Raw genomic sequence first — 26,719 nt, forward strand, 5'->3', positions numbered from 1 at the left:
CACTGGAAATGCCTATGGTACAGTTGTCCTCTCTGCTACACTGCTTGTTTCTGGCACACAAACAAAAATGTGGTTGGCCATTTGTGGAATGAATGGTTTCAAGGTCTTTTTAAGCAAGTGTAAGAGGTTTAAGAGAGTTTCATTGCCCTTGTATGTTACATTCTATACACACTCCAAGGGCCACTAGCTACATCATTTGTACAATTGGATACTGCCAAAATTAGCAGAGATTTGTCTTCTCTCTGCAACACTGAGGATTTTACAGCAGTCCTCAGCCCCGTGGTAGGAGATGTGCTGTGAGATGCACACAGATACAGGAGCTGTCTCACCACCAAAGGAATAACACCACTGCTCTTTCCAAATCTTCCACAGGGCCCAACACTGCAGTGTCAGCAATGGAGAACAGCTCCAGAGAAAATAGAAAAGAACCAGTGGGGAAAAGCCCTGAAATCCAAAGCTGTGCAGCTCCCCACCACGGCCCTGCTGGAAGGACCAGCAGTGCACCAACCAAAGGTGCAAAGCAAACACTCAGGAGCCTCCATTTACAGAGCCAGTGCCACCATGTCCACAGCAGAACAGGCTCCTGGCAGATACCATGAAGGGAAAGGTTCTGCAGCAGCACCATCTGCCTTCACCTGGACCTCAGGACATGACTCCCTCTGCCTTTAGTGCAGGAAAGAGAAGGGCTGCATCAATAACAGCTGGAGCCAAGACCAACAGCTCTGGAAGCATCCACAGAGGGAAAAGCACATCTCAGAGGTGGACCCCTGTGCAGAAAGGGTCTGAGAAAGAAAACCTGAAACAGCCTCCAAAGAGGAGGGTAAACCTTAGAAAACCTCACCCCTACAGCCGTGATGTCGTTCAGGAGTTTATGTGTCGGAAGAATGAAGAGAGAAAGAAAAAAAAGCTGGAAGAGAAGAAGTCTGCAAAGCAGGCGGTGGAAATGAGGAATAAGAGACTGCAAGAAGTATTCAGGAAACAGAGAGAAGCTCTTGGAAAGAGAAAGTGCTCCGAGCAGACGTGCGAGCTCGTCAGGGGAGCAGCTGCTGCCAAAGGAAGTCCTCAGCAAGCACTTGAGCCAGTAAGTCATGGAGGAGGGCTGGATTGAAAGCCCTTCAGTCTTGATCACTGCAGCACCTTGCAGGAGGTGAAGCACTTAGTGCACGTGATTTGAAGTGTTAGGGAGGTAAAATTTTATCTGGAAAAACAGAGCAATTAACTTTTAATTCTGGCAAGAGCTGTTGTGCTCATTAGCAAGGTTGGAACCCATGACTTTGGGGTCAAAAGCCTGGAAATCTCTATTGCTGCAGTAAAAAGAGCAGGTTTGTTGTTTGGCTTGTGTGCTTTTCTGGTTAAATGAACCTATTATTAAGTGGAACAAAAGCCAACCACTGCTCTTGGGTTGCCTAGCTATGTAGTGCTTACAGGAATGGTCACTCTCCTTTCAGGAACAAACCAGTGGTGAAACCCTGAAGCACAGTTTCACGGCCTGGGTGGAAAAAGCATCCCCTACTGCAGTGCATCGAGATCCCAGGGACAGGTACTCAGCACTGACTGCACTCCAGAAAGCCTTCCCACCAAGCTCTGTGTACTTTCCATAGTGTTGTGCTGCAAACTATAAAACCAGAGCAATGGACGAGTCCCCTGTCGTATCTCACCTCTCCCTCACTGCTCCAAGTCCAAAGTGGTCACAGAGCTCTGTGTGCTCAGCTTTATCAGCAGTGTTTGAGCAATGCACAGCCCACTTCTGCCATCCTGAAGTGCTTCTGGGCACCAGGGCAGGCGGGTGCTGGGGCTCTGCAGATTCAGGATAACATTGCAGTCTGCTTTTATGCTCTTACACTGCTATTCCTTGTCAGCCCCAGGCAGGATTCCAACTCGTCCCCTATTCGTCAGCACTTTGTGCTCTGCTCTCAATCTGTCATTTGACAAATGTATCTATAGACAAATTTGTCTCTTTTTCTTTTTTGAAGCTGGGGATACTGGGTAGTGCAAAAAGCTGATGTTTCTATTCGGATTTTGGGGGGATTTTGATTCATTTTTTCTGACATTTTTCTATTTAAACAGGAATCAGCTTCTGGAAACTGTTCAATCACTTACAAACACAGAGGCATTACCTTCTGCAACACTACTGACATCTGAATCCTGGCTTCCCAGTCCTCTGAAATGTCAGGACTTGAGGGACTGCTCCCCCCCAGCTCCAGATACTCCTCCTCTGAGCTTTTCTCCTCCTCAGAAAGATACAAAACCAGGCTACTCAACTTCTGGCCTTTCTCCATATAGAAATAAATGGGAAAATCAATGGGACCGAGTGAAAGCCATACACAACCTATCCAAGGAGCTTGCAGAAAAGATTGAGATGGCAACTAAGAGGCTGAGTGCAACAAGCAGTGGTAAAGATGCTGCTGGTAAAATATCAGCAGAGATAAACTGGGACCTCTCCAATGAATCTTCTGTCCCTGAGCCAGAGGCACCCAAAGATGAGCAGGATGGGACAATGACTGCACAGATGCTGCTGGGAGCCCCAGGCCTTGATGAGTTACATGTGCCGTCAGACAGGGGATGTCACGGACCAGGCAGGATGAGCCTTGTGGATGGCACTGAGGGAACAGCAGACCTGGACAGAGAGAAGAAAAGAGCTTCTTTGTCTGGTGGGAGTGCTGTGAGCAAAGAGTGGCCGTGGATCACCCACAGGATAAGGCAGAGACATCCCAGTGCTGGGGAGAGCTTGAGCGGCATGTTGGAAGGTAAATGATGTCAGTAAGATGAGACAGGGAGACTCTTGGTACCATAGCCCAGGGCTTTCCTAGCTGTGAATCTTCATCACAGTGTTGTGTCTTGGGACAGCCCCTGGGAGGTGGGTCTTCATAGCTTCTCCTGTATGGCCATCTTGTTATATTATCTGGTTTTGCCACTGATTTTGGGCACGTCACTTCATCTCCTGGTGCCTGGCTTTCCCAGCACTAAGAACTGGAAGCCTAACTCATGTGCTTAGAAATCGGTGGATAAGAAAAGCTATATGGAAGTGCTCCCACATAAACGGGCAGAGAATTGATGCCAAACCGTAGACATTTCATTTCGACAAAGAGCATGTTTATTAAATGCTTTCATTTGTCTTTTTAAAAGGTTTTCCAGTGAATAAAGGCTCCAAAGTGGACATGAGCCTATTGCATGAAAAGCCAATAACCAGCCCAGCCTTTCCATCTCACGGATTCCTTGCTAGAAGGTAAACAAATTTGGATGTATTATTCTCTGCTAAATGCACCAGGCGCACACAGCTAAAATGAATGGCACCAATTCAGCCTGGAGCCAGACTGCTCCTTCCTCCTCACCCAGAGAATTGCCAAGTAGGCAGATTTTGACACAACAACAAGATATACTGAAAGAGGGACCCACCTATTTTTAGAGGGCTGGAAGATTGAGAGGAAGGTTTCAGTCTCCTAGAGATGGATCTGCCCTACACAAGTTTTCCCCCAGATGCAGGCTCCCAGCTGTGCAGCAGTGTTGGGCACCAGATTTCACCTTGTGTGCTTACCTGCCTCTCTATGACACTGAAGGTGAAGCTGCCAGAAGTGCAGCAGTGCAGGACTTGAGGCTTGCAGCTCCTGGCAGCACAGACCGGGCTCTGCCAGCACTGCAGGAGCTCCATTAGCACTGTGTTCCTGAATTATTACAGCCAGTAAAGCTGGCTGAGCTCAGCAGAGCCCCTACCTCAACCAACTGGTACATCAGGAGAGAGGAACACCTCAGAAAGATCCCTGTGATGCTATAAAACGCCTCTGGAAAGCTGATGCAGAGGGTGATGCTTGAAGTACGTTAACCACGTTGTCTGTTTTGCACTGTCTCAAAACATCAGAGCCCTAGAGAGCACACAGAGCACACAGCACAGTTCTGCTCTGTTTCTGAGTAATAACAAAGGATTTGTAACAGAAACGTTTCTGAAAAGTAACACGTAGATCTCACCTCCCTCCACAGCCTTGTAAAAACCTCCCTCTTTCACCATATGGCATTGACAGAATAATAAATTGATTATCTTTATGAGTACCTAGTTAAATCTGCACTGATCTCCTTCTTGCAGGGGATTAAAGACTGATTTAATCAACTGAATACTATAAAGTCATTTACAGAAATTGTTTTCCCTCACTTTGCTCCAAAAGTGGGCGAAACAATCTGGTTGCAGCAGCTCCACAGCCTGTGTGTGTGTGCAGCAACACCTCCTCCCAGGCGCCCGATTTCCTCAAGCAGAGCTCAAGGCAGAGCACAGCAATTATGGAAAATGTGTTTCAAAGGAGGAAGTTTGGAGGAAGGACTGCATGGACTCAGGCTATTTTTAGTCACCCAACGTTAATTCAATGGTTAGTGTAAATGGCAGTAGACAGAGAACGCTTTGCTGAGATGTATTAGGTATTTTTAGGTAGGGAAGTGCTGTGTGTGTGGCTGCTCCAGGTGGGATGTCCCTGGTTGCAGGGATGGGACCCATTAGCTCAGAGGGATCGCAACCCGCAGGTCAGACCATGCCCTGTCCTGCTGATAGAGAATGGCAGAGACCCAGCAGGGCCACGCAGCCCCTGCAGAGAGGTCTCCCTTGGAGAATAAATCCTCCAAACCCTCAGAGATTAAATATGACCTGGACAGGCATTACCCAAAAGGACATCTGTGCAGCAGACCGGCCTCTGCGTCCCCATCTTCCCAGTGGGAGGGGAGGAGGAGGTGCTGTGCTGGGGGGGATGGCCCAGCTCTGCCCAGCACCCTGCAGGTGGGACTGAGCCAACTGCAGCAGTCCGTGGCTGGGTCTGAACCCCTCTGTATGATGATGTGAGGTTCTGGGGAGAGGAGCAGTGGGACACCAGCAGGTGACTCACAGTGCTCCTCGCTCAGCTGGTGTTTCCTTAACTGGTAAATCCGTGTGTGTACATCACCAGTGTAGCCAAGGGCAAGGTTAGAAACGTGACGGTAAAAGCAGTTGAGTTGGATCTCAGTTGTGCTGCTGCTAGCTGCCATATTGCTGTGTGCCTGCCGTTGGTTGGCATGCATATTCCCTTCAAGAGTTCATTTAAACAAAGCCACCTGCTCAAAACTGTTTGCCAGCCTCATTCACGAATACAAAACATCCAGCATTACAAAATCACCGCTCCTGAACATGACCTTACCATAGCTGCTTACAACAGCACGGTTTTGTGTTTACATGTTTCATTAGAGCTGTGAAAACAGCGATTCATATTCATGCGAGCAGTCCCACAGGTGCATCTTTCCATAAGAAATGCTCCCATTTCATGCACGGCTGCTCTGCAGTCTGCAGAGGCGGCTGACGGAGATTTGTTGCTGATGCAAATGACTCACTGATGGGAATTCTCCAAACCGCCACGAAATGCTGATGCGATTTCATCCTTATTTGGATTCGGTTACCTATTGGAGTGGCTCTCTGTTTCTTTCCACGTCTCCGGGGAGCCAAACAGATCATAGCACTTTTGCTGTACGTTCACTTACTGAAGTGCCCTGGGCAGCCTTATGGCCCAAGGCAGAGCAGGCAGGGGGCAGGTGGAGGTGCTGTGTCCTGGGGCTGCCAGGTGCCGGCTCCTCCTGCATTGCTTTGGGTGGTGTTGATGCAAAGAACCTCACCTGGCAACTGGGGTGATTTATGGATGATTTATGTCCTCTGCAGAGCTGGTTGTGTTTAGAGGAGAGGGACTGTTGGTTGTGTGGTGTCTTCTAGTACAAAGCGTTGACTCCCAGTGATGTTCACAGCCTTCCCAAACAGAAGCAGACATTTATCAACAGCCAAAGGAAAAAGTGGCATTGGCTGAAAAGCTAACACAACAAAGAGGCAGAAACGCTACTCAGCGTATTTGCCCAGCCAATGCTAGAACTGCTTTGTAAGAAATCCCTTTTGCCTCTTTTCTTTCTCCCCCACCCCCCTCTGCTCCCAATGCTTGAAGACCACATCCAAGGCGCGCTAGCGGAGGCTGCGCTAATCGTTTCAGCTGTTTCTGGGTCATGACAAACAAAGAAAAGCTTATTAACAAGAAAAATGAAATGAGATTTCCCTAAGCTGATTGCTGATTAAAAAAAAAATAAATTCCACGATCATTTTTTTCTGTATCAAAAAGAAAACATCTGTCATCATTCTGATGTGTCCCCCACCTGCATTTCAAGCTGGGGCTGGATCAATAAATGCCCATTTTCACACCTTTGCTCCTTCCTCATCTTTTCAGTTCAGCTCAGACAGTTATGGATAAAAACAAAGTCAGGCAGTTACCTGACGGTGTGGTCAGGACAACTGTGCTGAAATATGGAAATACACTGACAGATCTCAGGTGGGCCATGGCCATGCTCAGCACGGTCCCAGGCAGACTAGAATTGAGATCATTACGTTGGGTTTCTAAAGAGATTTTGGAAACGTCTGCCAAGTTTCAGAGCTGGACTGTGCAACCAGGTGCCAACAATGGCATGTGATGTACAGTGCAACCCTAATAAATAAAGCTTAGGAACAGCAAAGTTGGTTTTGAAAAAGGCATCTCTTGCAGAGCAGTCCCCCATGCTCTTGCAGAGCAGGCAATGAGCATTCCTGGCTTTCCTGACAATACTGAGGTGCAAGACGGGCAGCTGTGTACATGGGCAGCCGTGACTTTTCTGTGGGTCTTTTGTTTCTGTTTAACAAAATGAGGGAAATGAGAGCTTTGCTAAAATGAAATAAATCGTTCTTGAGTTCAGCAGATGCTTATACCCACGCCTGACCTCAAAAACTCTCTCAGTAACTGTTACCTCCACACAGCCTGCAGACAGACCCTGCAGCTCAGAGGTGTGGGGCAGTTCCAGCGCTGCAGGATCGAGGGGCAGCTGCCCAACACCATCCCTGCATGGAGAGCCTGAGGAGAGCAGGCAGACGCACACTGCAGCCCTGCAGAGCTCGAGGCAGCACTGAGCAGCACTGCGGTAAGGGGATGCTTCCGTGGGGTGGGTGTGTGGTTATTCTGTGCCTCCCCCCCCTGCTGCCTGTGCTACTGGGAGAGAATCAGCAGCTAGCATTACCCCCCAAATGTCACGTCCAATTTCACTGATACACTCTGCTAGAGATGCAACAGGAGTGCTTTGGCTTTTTCTTCAGTGCTTCGCTGTCTCGCAGAGGTGAACTCAGCAGACTGTTACCTCGATGATGGTGGCAGCCACAGACTGCCCTGACGGAACAAACCTCCCTCCAATCTGAGCCATCTCCATCCCCCTGTGGCTGCATCTGAGGGATGCTTTGCAATTAACTCCCCACGATTAATACATTGGGTAAGCGTGTGGTGTTATCCTCCTTGTGCAGCACAGAGCACTCATAGGGGGTGACAAAGGATGCAGGCTGGATGAGGCTCAAGCCAAGGGAAGGCCAAGGGAAGGGTGGGTGCAAAGTGCCACTTCTGCTCACAGCAGATATTTGCATAGAAACAAGGGGAAGTTTGTTGCTGAAAGGGTTAAGCAGCAAACAGCAGCACGCAGGCCTGCTCTGGCTGGAGAGATCGCTGCTTGCTTGCAACAAACAGCAGCAGATGGTGCATTGTTTTAAGGGCTTTTCTGAGACAAAAGAACAAGATCAGATAACCTTTCCTCAAAGAGGGTACTTACAAAAAGCCTTTGCTCTTATTAAGGATTCTTCATTGTTTTCCCCACAACATTTTATAAGTAATATTGGATTTTGAGATTGGTGGGGAAGCCAGCATTGTTTGCTGCGCTTCTCTCCGGTCCCCGAGGGACCACACGGGTTCCTCTCAGGGTTGGACAGAAGTCCATTGTCCAAAGTGTTTACCATCAACGAAAGACATTGTATTTATTTACTATTAATATGGAAAGGCCCAGTTCTGGAAGCTATGGCAGACAGACAGCCCTCTGCCCGCTGCTGCCCCTGCACAATGGGAGCAGCTGCCTGCTGCCTGCGCCAGGAGACACCTCCACCTTCCCTGGGTGTCCATAGGAGCTGACAGTGAGATCAGTCTGAGCTCTGACCACGAGCCCACAGCCCCACGACGGCCGTGTTGCTGTGGATGAGGCACACAACTGTCATCCTGCAGACAATGTCCTCCTGAAATATGGGTCACCGGTGGATCCGTTCCCCACTCGTATCTGGAAAAGGGCATTCAGACGCAGGGCTGCATTGTCTGCTGTCATGCATCGCACAGCAGTTGCTTCTGTTCTCTTTCACAGGACACAGAAGTTGCCGTGCACACGCAGCGTAATGATGTGTAATTATAGAGCCAGGGCAAAGTATAAATATTTACACGTAGAAGGCACTAGGCATCACCTAGCTACTAATTGCTGTGCCAAAGAAATTACTTCTTCTCTGTTGTAAACACGTTCGGCAAAAGGACAACTGGCATTTTCAGATGGAATACACAAAACTGATGTTCACAAACTATTTGTAACTGCTCACTGCTTGAGTGGAGCCAGTGAGCCTGTCCTGAGCTCTTGAATTTTGTTTTTGAACACAACCAATGTGAAACCCAGAACTGTAAATGCCATCTGCACATGGACTACAAGTGGGAAAGCCCACTTCAGTATGCCAGGCCCTCACTTCTTCCTGTTATGTATCTGAGAGACAAGATGTAAGCTGAGAATTGCCATTAAACAAGTCTTTTGTGAGTGCTTCATCTTCCACACAGCTACTGATTGAAAGCTGTGGCATTGGGAAACCAATGGAATGCTGCCCATCGTTCTTAAAATGCATAATCTTAACCTGGATCACAAAAGGTGTATGTTCATCTCTACGATGTATGTGCTTAGCTGCTGATCCAGTGCTGTCTCACATCACTAGAGGGAGCTGCCTTCTTGTTTGTGGGAGAGGGAGGCACGATGAAGTTAACGCCATCAGCACAGAAGTGCAGCAGCGTGGATTCAGCCAATTGTGCTCCGACCGATGGCTCAGAGATAAGAGAGCTCTTCGTGTTTTGCCACAAAATAGGCACCGCTTTCTGTAGTTCACAAAGCTTGGGTGAGCTCCACCTGTAAAGTCACCTGTAAAACGTTGCCACAAAGCATGTGGATACGTGTATTTCTTGCTCTGTGGGTCCAGTGTTGCTTTGCCACAAAGACCGGGGCTTTGTTACCCGTGCTGGGCATGCAACAGGCTGAGGGAATTTAATATAACAGATAAGACACAGAAAGAACATTTCACAGAAAGTCAGTGTGCTGGTTAGGTCCAGGTGCAGGCCCATCTCTTGCTAGCCTGTGGCAAGAGCTGCTGACTTGCTGTGTGTGTGAGATGTCACACATGGATGGGTCAATAGCAGGGTGACGTATGGCCATGTGCTGCAACATCTGGCTGGAAGCTGAACTCTGGCCAACCCCATGCACCAGAGGATTTAAATATAAGCACAAAACGTGCAGAGGACAGGAGTGGCACCGGCCACATTAATCTCTTAGTCCAGCAAGCAGCTACCCCTCAGTGACAAGTGGCATGCCAGACATAGTTACAGAAGAGAGAAGAAACTGCAGATGTGGAAATACAGATTCTCCAAGGTACTCAAGGATGCAGATGAGGGCATTGATTTTCCTGGGTAAATAAGTGTAGCTCTCAAGATTAGAGTCTCTTACTTAGGGATTGCTCTTGGCTCAGGTCTTGTTAAAGGAAGGACGAACAGCTGTCCTACTTGGTGCTGCGTGTCTCAGTTTGATCTGGAGTCTGCAAACCTTTGTGTCTCTGCTCACCTGTCATCACTACAACTCAGTTCCTGCACACCAACAAAGTGTTGAAATGCCTGGCTGGGATTTCACCCACCCCATGCCTGAAGAGCTCATCACATAATAGGTCAGTGCAGTGATGACTGAGAGAGAAAGACTGCCTTGCCTTAGGCAGCAAGTGGTCTCTTAGTGCTGGGTCTGTGTCTCCATTACAGGAGACCTTTCTGGACCACTGTCACCCCACCTCCATTGACATCCAGGGAACGATGCAGTAAAAGTTGTGCTTCCGTCTGAAGCAGCATGGAAGTAGTTTGGTAATCACTGCTTTGGACTGATTGCTGACACGGGCAGAAAGAGGAAAAGCTGTCCTTGAGTAGCGCAGCAGTAAGTGCTTCTGCCTAGCTTCAAGTGATTAGAAAAATGAGACTTTTAGCCCAGCTTTTTTAATTACATGTCACAGAGATTCTACAGGGCTTTGCTGAGATTCTGCAGGTGCAGCGGAAATTGATTTAATAAATAGCTTTTTTTTTTTTAAAGACAGAGTGTGTGTACATTGAAGCTATCTGGATATGCAGTAAAATGCCATTCATCATACGTGAATTCTAGCCAGATGGTATTTTCCTTAACGCAGGATGTTGTAACACAATGAATGCATCTGGCAACAGCCTCTGTTAGGAAAATGATGTCCAAGAGGAGTGAAAACATCTCGGAAAAAAACTTTGTGTTCACCTTGAGATCAATCCTGGTGGTCAATCTCTGAATGGAACACCAATAACATCATTCAGTCTGAGGCACAAATGGAAAATACTTCCCAGTAGTAAACAGTGCCTTAATAGATTCCTATCGTTCACACGTTGGTATTGAAATCTACTCAGACAAGTTAGCACCAATAGATCTGCTCCATATCTTCCCTGTATTTATTTGGTTTGCTATGACATCATCTTATTTCTCTGCGCTGAAGAGGCCACCCTCACGTCGAGCTTTGGTAGCTGAGAGCATTGGATAATCTGAGTCAGACCCCGGAGTGGGAAGCGTGAGGTAAAACCAATAGTTGTTGGAAGCGAACCTTCTGTTGGCCGTGTGATGGCTGAACCATTCTGTGTGATTCTGCCTTTTCAAACAACCACCCAGAACTGGGAGATTCACATCAGCAAAACTGAACCCTGCATGTTGTGGGTTTACCCTGGGATGTGGGGTCATTTGGATTGAGGCGATCTGAACATGGATACAGATTATATCTGATGTTGCCAAGTCAAACCTATTTCTATTTATGACCCACACTTCATTTATGACTGGTTGCTGTGACAGTGGCACAGCTCAGAGTAAACACTCAACCTGTTTGCATAAGCTTAGCAATTCATCTGAGAAGCTTAAGGCAGCCAAGAACATATCACTGGTAAACATTACATCACCTATACTGTAAAAGGCAGATGAGAGAGTCACAATAAGGAAGTAGCAGGGAAACAGGCGCACCTGGAACAAGGGTTGTTTTCCCCACATAGAAGCAAAGGCTTTTCTCCCCCGTGACAAAACAGAGACATCAAGGCTGCAGCCCTGCACAGGGACAGGATGGAGGACACATGTGATGCTGTTAGGGCTCCCCCAGAGATCACCAGGTTGGGAAGCTTTTCTTCTTTTGTAACCAGTGGATCTGATTCTGCTCATGCAGTGAAGGAGCAGAGTGACAAAAACACACCCTCTGGACTTCAGACCAGAGAACAGTTAGAAGCTCCTCAGTCCTGCTTCCTGGCACAACCCCCCCAAATCTGACCCCCTTCCCTCTCCCCACTGCTTGCAGGACTGCCTGCTAACAGATTTCTTGACAGGATGGAGGTAGGGACGATTTCCTTCTTAAATACATGCAGAAAAGCTGGTCTGAGAATAAAGGCAGATGTGAGATTTAGGAGTCTTCCAATTACAGGTCCAGGAAAGATTCAAAAGGAAAACACAGGTACAAAAATGTATGCATCACCCTCTCCCTTTCAGCAGCCCTGTTTATGTCCGTGTGTTACAACTTCAGAATGCTTTGAGAAGCACAGCCAGGCCTGAAACACAGCAGAGCTGGGAGTTGGATGCCTTGGGACCCTGCTGAAAATATCCTGACTGCTCACAAGGTGTTGTGTGCCCAGCTGGGACCCAGCAAGCCGCCCCTCCTGGCAAATCCCTAAATCCCCATGGACTTTGACAGCATAGGAATGCATTTTCAGGGTAGCATCCCACTGGAATCCGAAGCAATTTCCTTCTGCTGCTGCTGCCTCCCTCTCCTAAATTCTGATACTTTCTTCTGCTGGCACCTATTAAATACAGCATGGATTCTTTTTATTTTTTTCAATTAAAATATGGTGACTGTTAACATCCCCTTTGTAAGTTTCTGCAGGTGAGGCAGACCCTAACTGTGCACAACTGAAAGAGAAACACAGGAACCATCTGCACAACTTAAAACAAACTTCCCTCCTGCTGGCTCACAAACTGAAGGTACGGTAAGCAGTCCAGACAAAAAGCAATTTCAGTGCTGCTATCAGAGGTTAAAAAATAAAATGAAATAAAAATTGCTGGCTATCCAAGGACACAGGTGTGTTCAGGCCATAATTGGCATCAGCTGGTTCTACAGCAGGTTTATAAAATCCATGTGGCTGCAAGGGAGAGGTGCAAAGCTTTATTTACTGTTTGTTAATGCTATATTAGTGCAGGTGGCCACGAATGCCTTGTTTTGTGCCAGCTGAGGCAAAGAGAAGTGTTTGGGCTGCCTTCCAGAGGGTATGCAGGATACAGCAGGGGTTGGTGGCACAGTACCTGTGCTGCTCTCTCAGGGTTTGCTGCCCTTTGGCACCCAGCTCTGAGGAGCCATGTGACTCAGTTAAAAATACCATATGCAGCGTGTCATTTCCTACCATAGGCATATCAGCTCCAGCAGAAGCAGTGGCTGGCAGTGCTGAGTGAGAAAGCCAAGCTAGAGCTTCAGGAAAGCCAGAGGTCTTTGAGTGACCTGCTTCAGAACGATTTAAAGGTGAGTGATTCCAGTTCCTGTGCTGCTGCTTCTGGATTGAGCCAAGCATCCTCTGTGCTGTTTTATTTTTCCATATGTTTTATACACCCTAAGGATGAGTGATGCTCCCTGCCCTCCGTACCCAGTTACTTCACTGTCAGTAGTACCCATCTCATCGGTCCTTTAGCTCATAAGGAATAACTGTTAAAATAAATATATTTGTACTCAACAGGGTAAGGGGAGAAGGACTGAAAGTTCTGCCTTCCAAATAGGTCACTCACATCTATGGACCATTTCTGTTTCTGCAGCTGCACAGCAGTTCTAAAGGCAGCGATTCCCCTGTGCTGAAGCTGGACCATGCAGAGCAAACATGGGCAGGACAGCAGCCTGCAGGTGACAGCACAGCTGGCAGGTATGGGACACAGTGTGCAGTGCAGCCCTGCAGCGGTGCCATCAGGTGCCTCCTCTGAGGGTTTTTCAAAGAAAGCTGGGGATTTAAATTTTCTCTCTAACTGCAACAAGAAAAAAAATGTCCTTCCTCTTGTACCTTCAGTAATGAGGAGATGCATTCCCTGGAACAACTTCCATTGAATGTGGAGAGAGATCGGAGCCCGGTGGACTCCAAAGCTGTGGGACAAAGGAAATCTCTGGGAGGAAGGAGTTCATTTGGTTCAGCCCTTCATGAAGGTGAGCTTTGAGTTAAAGGATTTGGTGGCACAGTGTAAACAGTGGTGTTTTCTAGCATGGCTCACGATATACTGTAAAATTCAAGAGCTGGAACCATTAATCACAAATTTCAGTCATTTCTCTGTTTCTCTATCTGTTAGATATTCTATTTATGATGACTTAAAACCTTCCCTTCCTCAGGATCTCTGCCAGCAGAGGACAGGGAGCCATTGCATGGCCACCAAGGGCTGAACCTGCTGTCAGCTCCAATAGAGCTGCCCCACGGGGATCCCTGCACAGCAGATGGCTCCAGGGGCAGCAGTGACCAGGACAGCCAGGTAACACCAGCTCTGCTTCCACCCTACTGGGCTTGGATCTTGTTTAGTTGTATTTTCAGTCCCCGTGTGAAACTCGCTCTGCTCTGTCCCCAGTGGAGTGATGCTGGCCGGCACTACGGACATTCCAGCTCCTTCTGCTGCTTCAGCCTGGCCATGGCAGAGCAGTGCCTGAGGGGAGAGGAGCTGCGCGCCCGCCACCAGGCTGCCCTCCTGGAGCTGCGCAGGGGAGCTGTGCGGGATAAAGCCAGAGCTGAGCTGGCCTGGCTGGGCCACCAGAGGCGGTGAGGGAAGCTGGGCAGGTGGGCCTGCCTTGGGGAGGGTCCTGTGATGGAGGGGTGCAGCTCCTGCTCTGTCAGAATGCTTCCTCCTTTAGGGGAAAGAGAGCAAACATAAAACCCATTTTGTATGGAGTGTGTGCTGGTAAAAAAGCAGGAGAGGACCTGCTGGTTTTCTTCTCTTCAGAAGCACGGCAGAAGGGGGCAGCTGCAGCATCCCAGCAGTGTGAGGTGTCCCTTCCTCTGACCCTCAGGGTGGTCTGGTCTCCTCGTGTGGGTCAGCCTTCCATGGTGATGTGCCCTCACAGCCCAGCAGGACCTTCTGCAGCGCCTGCTATGGCTACTGCAGCTCCACAGCTCTTTGGAGAGAAGCTTTGCTCCTGTGCATTATAGCTGCTTTCCTCTCCTCCCACTCGAAACTATTGCATTCATGGCATTAAATTATCCACCTGACCATGGTACCTGTCCTTCTCTGGTTCCCAGCTGTCTGGAACTCCTGCAAGACACCGAGGGAGCCTCTGCCATGGCTGAGAAGCAGCGCAGAGTCCTAACAGAGCTGAAACAAGAGCAGGTAATGCTGCAACAGCATCTGGGGCTCATTGCATCCCCCCCTGCTTCATGCAGCACTGGGAGGTGGTTGGAGCAAGATTTCGTATTGCTTTTTTTGTATTTTTAAAGGGAAAAGGTTACTGGTGTTATTTCATGTGCACTGTTCCGTTTGTTTCCTACCTTCTGGTGTTTTTTAAAATTTATTGTTAGCTCTCTCCTACTGTTTTCTTTCTCTGCTTTATGCAGGTAGAAATACAGCACCTGCAAAATATCTACAGGGCGGCCCATCAAGAGAGGAAACTCTTATTAAAGCAACAAAGAGAAATCTTAATGATGCAGCAATCAACAGCGAAACTCCGGGAAGAACTGCATCATCTAACTGGGAAGAAAAAGGTTATCAAGTCACTTAATGAGTGATAGCTTTTAATTGTGTGGGTGCAGGTCGTGCTAGGCGTGGACTTGTGTGCTGGACATCTGCTTATTCTCTTATAAACAGGTGTTCTTCGTTATTAGAATTGAATCTAAGGTAAAGATTCTCATAAAAGCGGTTGCTACCTGGATCTGAACAGGACTTCAGCATCTCAGACCATTCAATTCTTACATGAGATTGTTTCCATTAAACTAATTCTTAGCCTGTTGATTACTTCTGCAGTCCTAATGAGGCTGTTAATAGAAGTCTCAATGCTCTTTTTGGTTGTTTATGTGGATAGATAATAACAAAGTCAGAGCTGGCACTGCAGCTAATACCCAGGTGAAAACTTACGCAGTCCTTTTCCTTTCAGCTTACCAGGAGCCCAGCAACTGAAGAAGTAATTAAACCAAAGATGAGACAGATTTCTAATGCTATGTTAGGTTCCCCCTTGGCAGAATCTTCAGGGCCTGATGCATGTGGGGATAAACAGAATTATGTCCAGCTGAAGAACAAACAAAACAAAAAATATGATGGGTAAGTAAAACCCATTCCACAGTGATAGCAGAAGACAAAAACCAATCCGGTGGGGAAGGCAGGAGCAGTTACAGCCCAGATAATTGTGTGAGGTTTAAATGCTCCCAAGAGGGCGTTTTATAATGATAAGTTTTGAAAACCTCCGTGGTCAAGCAGTTGATGCATCAATATCCCTGCTTAACATTCTGACCGATATTGCCTCATCGATTATTTCGGGTGTCCTCTGTTTGTTCAGTCTGCCATCTCGTATCTAAAATGGTAAGCTCACTGGGGCAAGTACCAGCTTATTGCCAGGTATATGAACAGTTCCCAGTAAATTGAGGTATAGATCCATATCTGGAGATATATAAAGGTTACATATTACTTGCTGAACTCTTCAAGTAGAATACGTTTACCACTGTATGCCATTTCCCTAGGATTATCTGTATTATGAGCTGTTAAGCAGTTCTGTGGGACTGAAGCCCATCTCTGTAACGTTGGGAACAACTGTAATTTTTTCAGCAGACCTATGCCAGTTGATTTCCATAGCTTTAATAACCTGGATATTTTTAAATGATGCCATACAATGTCTGATGATAACTCACATTGTCATGATGACTTCTAACTACAAGCTCAGAGCACTTTGCAACTATATATTAATTAAACTTCAAAATACCCAGGTGAAGTGAGTAGAAACGTATTGATTTAATTGGTGAAAATCACTCCTTTGTCATCCACTCTAAGGTTATGTATCACTTAACCCCTCAGAGCAGGTTTGTCTTTCGCTTGGGATTTAACTACAGAAGGCTTTTGTGCTACATGGGGCTTCAAGTTATGCATAAACTGATGCTTAGAAGTGTCAGTAAAATACCCACAATCACGTGTAATGTGGGAGTTCAGGGAGAACTGTTCCTAGAAAGCACTGACGTCCCATTCCCCAGATGCCATCACCCCAACACCCCCATTTGCTTTGCCCTGAGCAGGAGGTGCTGAGCAGTGCAGGTGAGGACTCGCAGTGTTCGTGCTGCTCAGTGTGGCTGTACCAAATGGTTCAGGTGAACAAACGTCCAGCTTGCTTCAGGAGAAGCGACTGAAGACAACAGGAGAAGCTCCCTCATTTGGTGTTCCCCAGATCCTGTGCAGACTGGCCAGTACACTGCCCACAGGGAAAGGCTTTCAAATAAATCCCGTCATGGAATTGATCCATAACTCATGGTGTTATTGATTACAAGTCACAGAGATCTTTAAAAGGTTTCTTGGCTGTGCTTTTGCTTCTTATTACTGACAAGCCTGCTCATAGGAGAGCAGTATTAGCATAAGTCTGGGGCAGACAGGGCCTGGTGGAGCTCAGTGCACCCAAACTCTGTCTGCTGCATTACTGTGTATAGATCTGTTTCCCATATAAGTGTGGAGTGGTAATGATGCCATCCACCCCCTGTGCAGGTATGTTAATATTTCATCCTGACCAGGAAGATCAAGTTAATAAGCAGGGCTGTCAGGAAATGGAAGGGATTGGGAAATGCTATTTAAAAAATAAAGTAATAAATAAATTGCTAACCTGCAGAAAAAGCTGCTGGTTTGGGGTTTCAACAGTAGATGTGAAATACAAGAAACAAGGAACATGGAGCTTATAGTTATGAATTCTTGTAAGCAGGCAAGCATTTGGCTAAGGATTGAGAATGAATCTGCCAAATTGGGATACTGGGTTTCATGTCCTTAAATACTTGATAGTCATGGAGTTGGTTTTGTGGTTTGGTTTTTTTTTTTTTTGCATTTTCAGAGCTGATGATTTATTTTCTAGTCTTCTGTTCTGGTACGCCTGTATAAAATACAGTACTGTGAGTGGAAGAGAGAGAGAGAAATAGCTGGCTTTTATAAGCATGTGCATGCAAGCATATGCTACTAGTATAGGTACCAGCATGGGCTACCAGAAACTCTTACTTCATGTCTTCATCGACTTTGCAGAGGCATGTTGTGACTTGGGAACACAAAGAAACTCCCAGTCATGAATTCCTTGTCTGACTGTTTTCAGCTTTTCTACCAAGAGTAAGAAAGCACTGCTACAGTGCCAGCAACAGACAGAGGAGCCATTGAGTTTGCAGCAGTCCCTGGGGGCACGAGGTCCTGATGTGTCTGGAACAGTGGCCAAGAAATTGTGTGATGCTACCAGTCAAACCACAGGCATGGTCTTTGTGATCAGACATTCCACAAACGCAGGTACACAATTAAAAAAGGACTTCTGTAGCCAACTGTGAACACCTGGTCAAGTTAAATTACTGAAGGCGAGAGTTGAAACCTCGGCAGTGCTCTGGAGCAGTTCAAATGATCTTTTAGAAGAGGACTGTAAAGCTGAGTAGCCTATGGGAGAGAACTTGTGATGCTTATCTATTCCTTGTTTGTCTGCAGTGTGGGTTTTGGTGCGAGGATCTGTTCAGGAATAGCAAGAAGAAAGTGTGACAAGCTGTAAGTGGTCTTGTTGGGGTGGCATTTGTGCATAGGAGGAGAGACTGCGTAGACATTTCTGGAATGAGAATTACAGTTTCTGCTCCATAACTGGAAGATAAATAAGGGGGTGGTTGTATGAATAAGGTCAGTGCCCCTTCAGCTTCTGTTGGGGTGACAAGGAGTAAGGACAAAATAAAAACAGGGAAACAATCAGTTTAGGGTGAAAGGCTTTCACATCTTCCTTCTGTGCTGAGTGATCTGTACATTTCAGGTAATGACACCTCATTCTTACAAGATCAAGAGAATGACCCTGTGACAGTGGAGAAAGCACCCAGGGAGCAGAGAAATGGCAGGACTTGTAGAGAAGAACAGGACCCGTGTGGTGCATTTCAGGCACGTTTCAAGCTTATGTTTTTCTTACCTGTTTTTTTATCTTTGCATAAAATTTTCAAGGGAGGAAATGCAAGGTATGGTCTGTCATGGAGATATCACACTTGGAACTCAGCTTGTACATAATGAAGTTGACACTGCGTTGAAGTTCTGTTGTGCCGTATTGCCTTAAACCTGGAGAAATTTCAATGGCAATTCACTGGCATTCTTCAGTTTTCTTGTTTATTCAGTGCTTTTTATTTTTTTTATCATTGCCTCTTCAGGCTGGGACAAAGAAGAAAGATCTTTCTTTTGATGGCCAAGACAGTGAAAAAAGATCAGCACCAATGTCAAGTGAATCTACAGTAATGGAAACTCATTTAAGGAAAGAAAGTTCATTAGCTGAGCTAAGGTACTGTCCCTGTCAAGATCAAGACCTCCTGTCCTACCTTCTGCTGCTTATTCATGTGTCAAATGTTGCCTTGTTTGAGCTTGATGCTCATAGTTGGTTCTGTTCTTTGAACATCTAATTCTTTTTGAGTCAACTGAATGAATGTTGAAATGAACTTCAGAAAATGTATCTACAGAGTGCTTTGGTCTTAATAGCATCTGAAGTAATAGTTGAGAACAAGGTGCCGTGTTCAGCATTGTGCTGTGTATGGGTAGCAGATACACCTAGAGAAACGTAATGTAATGCACCAACATTTTTGAACACTGAGTGCCGTGCACTTCATGATTTCAGTTTTAATCCAATTACAATGCTGTATTTTCAGAGTTAGCCCAGATTCTGAAAGAGAATCACAGATCATGCGTGTAGCTGAAAAAGCACCTTCCGAAATCCTTTTTTCAGAAGGTAAGTGCCTTTTCCCCATAGGGCTGCTGTGGTTATTTATCATAATCTTAGTAATAGCTCTTCCTGGAGAACTCTCTGTCCATAGAGAATAATGGTCTACTTGTATCAGGCAGTGAAGTTCCTCTTGGGGCTGAAATAATAGAGATCTTAATGAAAACTTTGCCTTTGACTCTTCTGATCGACTACCTTGGCACTATTGTATTTGCTTGTTTGCTACAACACTCATTTCTTCATCTTTATTTGATAAGCCTGACTTGTTTTTATGATATCCAAATACTTTCCAACTTCATAGTGAATTTAATGCTGCAGAATTTTCAAATGCAATTTATTGCTGAGTATTCAATAGATTTGAATCCAGTTACCTCTCAGCAACTTCTTCTACAAAATAGAAACATTTTCTTGAATTTGTTCTTTAGATGTTCCACACGAAGTGGAAATGTCTGCCCCTTTTGAGATCCACCAGGTGGATGGCAGCCAGTCTCTGAAGCCTTTGGGCCATCATTCTCGAGAAACTTCTGCAGAAGAACTACAGAGGAAAGCTTTTTCTGAAGGATTTGGTCCTACTGAATCACTGTGCGAGTCAAACAGCTTCTCTCCATGCTCTGAAAGTGCCAGATCTGACTGTTCTCTCCCAGATTTTCAGAAAGTGTCTGCAGTTTGGACTGATGTTTCAGAATGCTCTATTTCAGATGTTGAATTAGAGGTGCAAGGTGGAGAGGACGCTGATGATGTCAGTATTCCAGAAGAATTAGTCTACGATGCTTCTTCTAATGTTCCGAAAGAGGCACCGATAGCAATAAATTCTGGGAAGAAAACATTACAAAGTGACAAACACAATGAACTTGAAGAGCCCAAGGATGACAGCAGCACAGAGATTTCATCACGCTCTCCGAACTTCCAGAAATGCCCTGGAGAGGCTTCAGCTCATGGGTGCACCGGTCACTTGCTTTCTTTCCTTTCAGCAGACAAAGCAAATACTTCCAAAACAACACCACTGGATTCCTCTCGGTTTGGTAAACCCACCAAGGGAATGGATAAGCTGCACTTGGAAGCCTCAGGGAACTCAAAAAATGCAGCTGCCAGCTCTTTGTGCAGTGATGGCATTTACCTCCTTCAGAACTACGAGCAGCACGCTCCTGATTCTATCACTAACAAATCAAAGAGGAATGATGGAATTAGCAGCTTATTAGGCCTTCCGCTGATGGGTTCTTTGAAACCTTTAGATGTGGCTGATAACCAGTTTAGTAGCACTGTCTCTTTTCCACCTGACAAAGATATTGCAAATGGCAAATTAGTAGTGTGTTCACTGTCCAGAAATGCAACAGTGCAAGATGATCATGCACAGCTTTTGCATGAGAAAAGCATATCTGGAGAACTCAATCAGATTATATCTCTGCCCTTGTCCACACAGGGAATTTCTGGGGAAGTCCATACAGAAACCACCTCCATTGGGTCTTTGCAGAGGTTGGCCTCAGGAACTCATAAGAACTCAAAAACTGACAGGCAAGCCACAAAGGAACTGGGGAATGGACAGTTTTCTTCCTCAAAAAAGCAACTGTTTCACTCTGAGAACTCTTTCAGAAGTGAAGATTGTACAATTTTTATTAGTGATGAGGGCCTTCCTCTGGCTGATGAGGCTACCTTGTCAGAAATACTGTCTCCTGTTGATGAAGTGTTGTCCTATGCAAGTGCTGACTTGCCATCCTCTAATAAAAAGGATTTGTCATTTCCAAGGGAAGATCTCCCTCCTCCCCCTTTGGGTGTAGATACAATGAAAAATGATGATTCTAGCTTCAGTACAGATGATTTCCCATCTCCACCAGAACAGATGACAGCCCCAGAGACTGGACAGTGTATGAATGAAGATGTATCCCTGAAAATGGATGCTTTTCCCCCATTACCTGATGACACTGTGTCTGAAGAATATCCCTCGTTCAATCGAGAGCCAGTTGATATCTTTTCAACTCGGGAAGGTAACCTCTCAGAACAGTATTTAGTTGAAGATATTTCCTGTGCAAAGGAGCACTTGTCAGAATACCATGAAGGAGAACAGGAGATGCCTTCACAGCCTTTGGAGCTTCTGCCTGTGTCAGATCCTATTTCTTCTAGTCAGGCCAGTAAAAATCCTGCTTCCACGATGAAACAATGCAAAACATACATAACGCTGCCATTAGCTGGGGAGGACAGTGATGACCCATTGTCAGCATTTGAAATTGGAGACAGAGTATTAGTAAAGCAGACCCAACCTGGAACCCTGATGTTCAAAGGACGGACTCGCTTTGATAGCGGCCACTGGGCTGGTGTGGCACTGGACAAAGCTGAAGGTGATCATGCTGGAACTTACAAAGGGGTGAAGTATTTTGAATGTGCACAGCACTGTGGTGTCTTTGTCAGACCTGGTGAGATTTCACACCTGTTGGAGGATAACAACAATGGTTCCAGTTCCACTGGGGATGAAGACTCAGACTCCTTCTATGATGATGAATCCTTCAGAAGAGACTGCAGATACCCTGAAGTTGGTGAACAGGGTGCAGGGGTAACAGAGCAGAAAGCTGACGATACAAAAAGTCCAGGAGGATCAGAAGTGTCAGAAAAGAAGTCTAGGCTGTATGTTGCCTTGCAGTGTGGAAGAAGTCAAACACTTCCACATTCTGACCACTGTAAATGTGATGAATGTCATCACCAAAACAATTTAATGTGCTGGGGATCAGATAAAGAAAAAACAGATTTGATACAAATAAAACAAGGGGTGCTCGCAGGTGTGCCTCCAAAGGAAAGTGAGGCTACCCATGCAGATGGCATGAACACAAACAAAAGTGTTTGTTGCTTGGTAGAGGATCAGAAAAGAAATAAACTCACTGATGATATCGCAGCTGAACTCAGTAAGAAACTTCTACTTGATGCGTTGATTGCATTCTCTGAAACAGCTCAACACAAATACAAAGGTGCCTTTGAAGAAAATGTGGTGAATTATATCAAAGGCCTAAAACAAGGGGACAGTCAGAAACAATTTCTTATCAAAGAAAATCCACTTGCTAGCTTAACTGAGCAATCAGCAAAGGTTGCTGATCTTTTACTGCATGATTTCAATATGCTTAGCATTCACGGTTGTCACACGATAGCAGAAAGAATTGTGACTAAATTTGTAGGGGATGCAGTTAAGGAATATAAGAAGATTAAAAGAAAACAAGGAGTAAAAACAGACAAGAGGTTTCCTTCATCTTCAGAGACTTCTCCAACTGTTTTGCCTGTAAGTACACTCAGAAAAGTTTGTCACCTTAAGTGTTGGATCTGAAATTGGGTCTGTGCTGCAAGCATTTCTGCTGCCCAGTTGTTTCTCCATCAAAAATTGCATTGTGTGGACATATGGAGCTGAACTACTAAACCATCATTTAAAGAACTTTGCAGCTGGTGGATGACGTGTGTGCAGTGTTCTCTCACTTCTCCTTCAGCCTACTGGGGAGCCTGGAACTCCAATGAAACGGCACTTTTGATGCCTGCTGCTTCCATTTCCAGCCTGTTCATTTTTCGCTTCCAAAGTAGTTCATTGGGAAGCACTATAAAAGAAAGCTTTAAAAAACAATCGAGACTTGGTTTGAGGAGTGGGTAGGAAAAGCAACCCCAAATCAGAACCAAAAATGTAGAAATAGCAAAAGCTTTCATAGAATTCGAATAGGTAAATCTAATTCTGAATTCTAGTAAATACAATTAAAATATATATTTCTTTCTGACGCATCAGTAAGCCTTTATTTGAGCCCCTGAGTGAGAGCATATGATTCCTGATTTCTAAGTGTAGCCCTAAATCACTTGCTAATGATTTCAATACCTCTAAAAAACAGTGGAAAAGCATGGGGTACATCACCTTGTTTTTCTTTCTCTCCCCACTGAAGTTCCTTTTAAAAATCCTCGACGCCGGTGTTTTTGGAAGCTCTAAAGACTTTGATCAGCCAAACTCTAACGAACGCGCTCTGGAAAGGCAAACACAAAAGCAATACTTGTTGGATCACTGGCACTCAGCTCCTTGGAAGAAAACTGTAGAGGTTCCCCTTGTGGTACCACACTACACTTCATATGTAAAGAACTTGTCTGCATATGCTGTAGAAGAATTATGGACTCCAGAAAACATTTATTCCAATTTCACAAGAACCAGTGTGCCAAAGCAGTCTGAGTGTAATGACTTCCCAGGGAGTGATTTGGAAACAGAAAGCAAAAGGATGTATAATCAGGTATTTTTTTCTCAGTGTTTGGTTGTCGTTTGTTGGCTTTTTTTTCAGTGTTCTGTAGGATGAATTGCATTAGCTGGTACCTACTGTTATGCCTGCTGCTGATACTGAATAGAGCAGAGGAACACTGGCAAAGCTACTGCAAAATATTGCTTCTGTTAATGAACTGCAAAATAATTCTTCTAGGATAGGCATCCTTGCTGTGATATGAGCCCTTTGCTACAGCTCTTCTGTTAAGACCCTGGATAAGATTTGGGTCTGTCAGGACAAAACAAACTGTCTGGAAAGCTACAATCTAGAGTCCAAGTGCTCTGCCTCTGAGCTTGGACAGATCTTCATGGAATTACTGAATTTTGTGGACCTCTGTCTGCATGGCAGATTTGAGTCCCACCAGGGCCTTGTGCATAACCTGTACTTAGTGAATGATCACACATTACTGCCTGAGACCTGCTGCTGTACGGGCTGACATACTCGTTAGGTGACGATCATCACAACAGCTAGAGGAAAATCTGTGATGTAAGCAGTGATCACAAATTCTGCGCTGAGATGCAAGATCCTGCTGTCAGCAGCCTGGTATCTTTTGTCAAACACTAAGAGAACTTTGGAAAGAGCATCATGTGGTACTCAGTTTGGTTCTGTGTTTTTGATGTTGCAGGTTATATTCGATTTGACTCACGAGCTTCTACGTGAGGAGTATCAAGTGACTGCACATCCAAAAACATTTCCATGGTTGAAAGAAAACTTGAGATCTTGCTGTTGTAGGTGTCGCTGCAGAAGCACAGATGTCAATGAGGTTAAGGTAAATTCTGGAAATGTAAATTGTAGAACAACAAGAGTAAAGAGAGCAGGCACTGCAGTGACACAGTGGCAAAGTTGGAAGGGTTGGGGCAGTGCAACTGAAATATCTGAGTAAATACAGACTGCACTAATTAGCTAGTCCCAATATTCCAAGTGCAGAGGGCTTTCAAGAGGAACGACAGGCTTCTGAATGTCCATGGTTACAGTAATCTTGGGTGCTACCCCTGAAGTGATCTCACATTGAAATTGTGTTCTTTGGTCGGTATCAATCAGCTGCTTCTAAACCAGCCCCCTAAAATGCGGGGCATTTCTAGATTTGATGCTGGATCTCCACACTGGCCCTTTTCACACATCTCCAATGCTTCACAACGATAGATCTCTCATGAGAACAATTCTTTTCACCCTTTCTTATTTTTTAGACATTTGTTCAGGGGGAAATGATTAAAATAATGAACCTGGAAAGGAATGACTTAGAAAGGAAAAGAAAATTCCTTAATATGACTAAGTATGGAAACTGTGAGAGAGACAGAGTGGATCTCATCCTGGTAAGCAGACCTCTCAACAAAGACCTGTTTACTTTCTCTACACCGAAACCAGAATCGCTCACGTTGTTTCATCATGTTTACTTAAAGTAACTCTGGAACTTGCAGAGGTCATGGCCATCCTTTTCACTACACCTGCAATAATTATTCAGTATTTCAATTTCTTATGACTGTTTGAAGTGAATATTGCACACGTAAAATCATTAGGTTAGGCACAGCTCCTTGGTGCCTCCCAGAACTGACCATGCTCTTGCAGTAAACATTCATATCTGTGTTATATTTTAGATTCAGGAGCTCCACAAAGAAGAATCTCAGTGGACTTCCTACGGTGATGATGAATTAACTGTGAAGATGAGCGTGACTGAAGACATATTTGACAGCTTGATCCTTGATACAGTCAGAGTTCTCAACAGGATTTATTTGAGAAAAGCCAATGATTAGAAGTTTGCCCTCATGGTGGAGTTTTAATCTCTGACTTCTAAGGCAAGAGATGCACGATTAATAATCTTAACTCTGAGCTTTACCCAACACAGGTGTGGCCTGAGTTACACGTTCATATTTACAATGAAAAGATGCAAGTAACAAAAATGCTACTGAAAACTTTCTTCTTCAGTTTTGAACTTTGGAAATGCTGATTAAGCTCAATACTCTTCTTAGAGTGGTTTTACACGTGATTTAAGTGGTGACAATTTTATTCTTCTGTTTGGTTGGTTGGTTTTTTTTATCAAGATAACATTTTATTCATCTATGCATTTTAAGAGCTCCTTGTGGGTTTAAAATTGTGTAGGAGTCTATGATTATACAGACAGGGTTCAAAAGCAATTTATGTGTAAATGATCTTATTCTTCATTATCACACTCTGGTTGTGAATGATGATGGATGAATCACATTTTAAGAAAAATGTTCAGGAAATCAATGCTGTCTGTCTTCAGAAAATCAGGGCGCAGATGGAATTAAATCTTACAGAAAGTAAATTGTTGTTGATCTCTTGGAATAAACTCTTCTAATGGGAACAAGTCTGAAACTTCTCCTGAGGGGCTGCACACCACTACAGAGGTGATGGTGCACCAGTTTTTACATCCTGTGTTTGTATTTAAAATCATATTTACAGACTAATGAAATGCACTTTGTTTCTGTTTTCAAGCACTGATGGTTTAGCTGTTTTCATACTGAATTGCTTTCTGAATAAACAAAATAAATCAAATGTATCTCATTCTTATTTTTACAGACATTCTACTTGATTTCACATTTTGTTGTATACGCTGCTACCCTCCTTAGTGAATGGGAGTAGTTCTGTTGTTTTGCAAATAGCCCTTAGGACATTTCAAAGCACAGTCATGGCAGCTGCCTTGTGAAAAGGATTATTTCTGTCCCAAGCACGTTAACTTCTGTACTTACCCTGTAAACTATTTTTATGTTCCTGGGGTACATTTTCCTAAAAGTCTGCTACAAATTCATTCCAAACCAACTGCCTGATGCAGCCTGCAGTACTTGGTGATGATAAAGAGTTGGCCACAGCACCACTTAATTAGTCTTGGCTCTCTGGTTGGGCTTTTGACTTTCCTGCTTTGCAATCCTAGGGCTGATGGTGCTGCTGAGATGCAGCACTAAATGAGCTCTTCCTTCCTGGGTGAGAATTTCCCCAGCCCCCTCCGTCCTCCTGACCCTTATCCTCATTGATTAATTAATCCAGTAATCCAGATAAGTTATTTGTTCTAAGATTAGTGTTTTCTTCTTGTCAGCTTATTATTAGAATTTAATTCAATGGTGGCTTTTTTTTTTTTTTTTTCCCCTGGACTCACAGGGAAATTATTGGATACAATGACAAATCTATATATTGAAGCACTACAGTTTTCCAGTTTATTTTCACTATAGTTTTGCAGCAGCAGGATCACTTGTTGTGTGTTGGGAATGAAAGCTATTAAAAAATATAATCTATATACGTGAATGAATAGATGAAGAACTTGTTTAATTTTGGACAGCTATGTGTTACACGGGAGAAAGATCACTGTTATGTTTGCAATTAGGTTTGTGAGTGAAGCCTGAACCCTTGCAAGATAGCTATATACAGAAGGACATAGCCATAAAGTAACTAC

At 45.0% G+C, this 26,719-nt stretch overlaps 1 protein-coding gene across 1 annotated transcript; it reads left to right on the plus strand.

Annotated features, from left to right (window-relative positions):
* Positions 1 to 1,451: 1,451 nt before the first annotated feature.
* Positions 1,452 to 25,827, plus strand: CCDC187 (coiled-coil domain containing 187). The gene is made up of 21 exons (XM_052668844.1): positions 1,452 to 1,540; positions 2,068 to 2,747; positions 3,127 to 3,226; positions 6,773 to 6,933; positions 12,032 to 12,129; positions 12,551 to 12,661; positions 12,949 to 13,052; positions 13,194 to 13,327; positions 13,508 to 13,644; positions 13,738 to 13,925; positions 14,403 to 14,490; positions 14,715 to 14,861; positions 15,251 to 15,414; positions 17,426 to 17,610; positions 18,110 to 18,619; positions 18,981 to 19,060; positions 19,477 to 22,310; positions 22,951 to 23,286; positions 23,939 to 24,082; positions 24,501 to 24,626; positions 24,909 to 25,827. The coding sequence occupies exons 2-15, from the start codon at positions 2,360 to 2,362 to the stop codon at positions 18,352 to 18,354; spliced, it is 2,250 nt and encodes a 749-aa protein (XP_052524804.1). The 5' UTR covers positions 1,452 to 1,540; positions 2,068 to 2,359; the 3' UTR covers positions 18,355 to 18,619; positions 18,981 to 19,060; positions 19,477 to 22,310; positions 22,951 to 23,286; positions 23,939 to 24,082; positions 24,501 to 24,626; positions 24,909 to 25,827.
* The last annotated feature ends 892 nt before the right edge of the window (positions 25,828 to 26,719 follow it).

Source organism: Tympanuchus pallidicinctus, unplaced genomic scaffold (genome assembly GCF_026119805.1).
Source record: "Tympanuchus pallidicinctus isolate F22 unplaced genomic scaffold, pur_lepc_1.0 scaffold8, whole genome shotgun sequence".
NCBI lineage: Eukaryota > Metazoa > Chordata > Aves > Galliformes > Phasianidae > Tympanuchus > Tympanuchus pallidicinctus.

Coding starts and splice junctions, on each gene's coding strand:
- CCDC187 (XM_052668844.1), top strand. CDS start 2,360: ATGGCAACTAAGAGGCTGAGTGCAACAAGCAGTGGTAAAGATGCTGCT. Junction 13,645..13,737: donor GCAGTGACCAGGACAGCCAG/GTAACACCAGCT, acceptor CTCTGTCCCCAG/TGGAGTGATGCTGGCCGGCA. Junction 14,862..15,250: donor ATCTAACTGGGAAGAAAAAG/GTTATCAAGTCA, acceptor TTTTCCTTTCAG/CTTACCAGGAGCCCAGCAAC.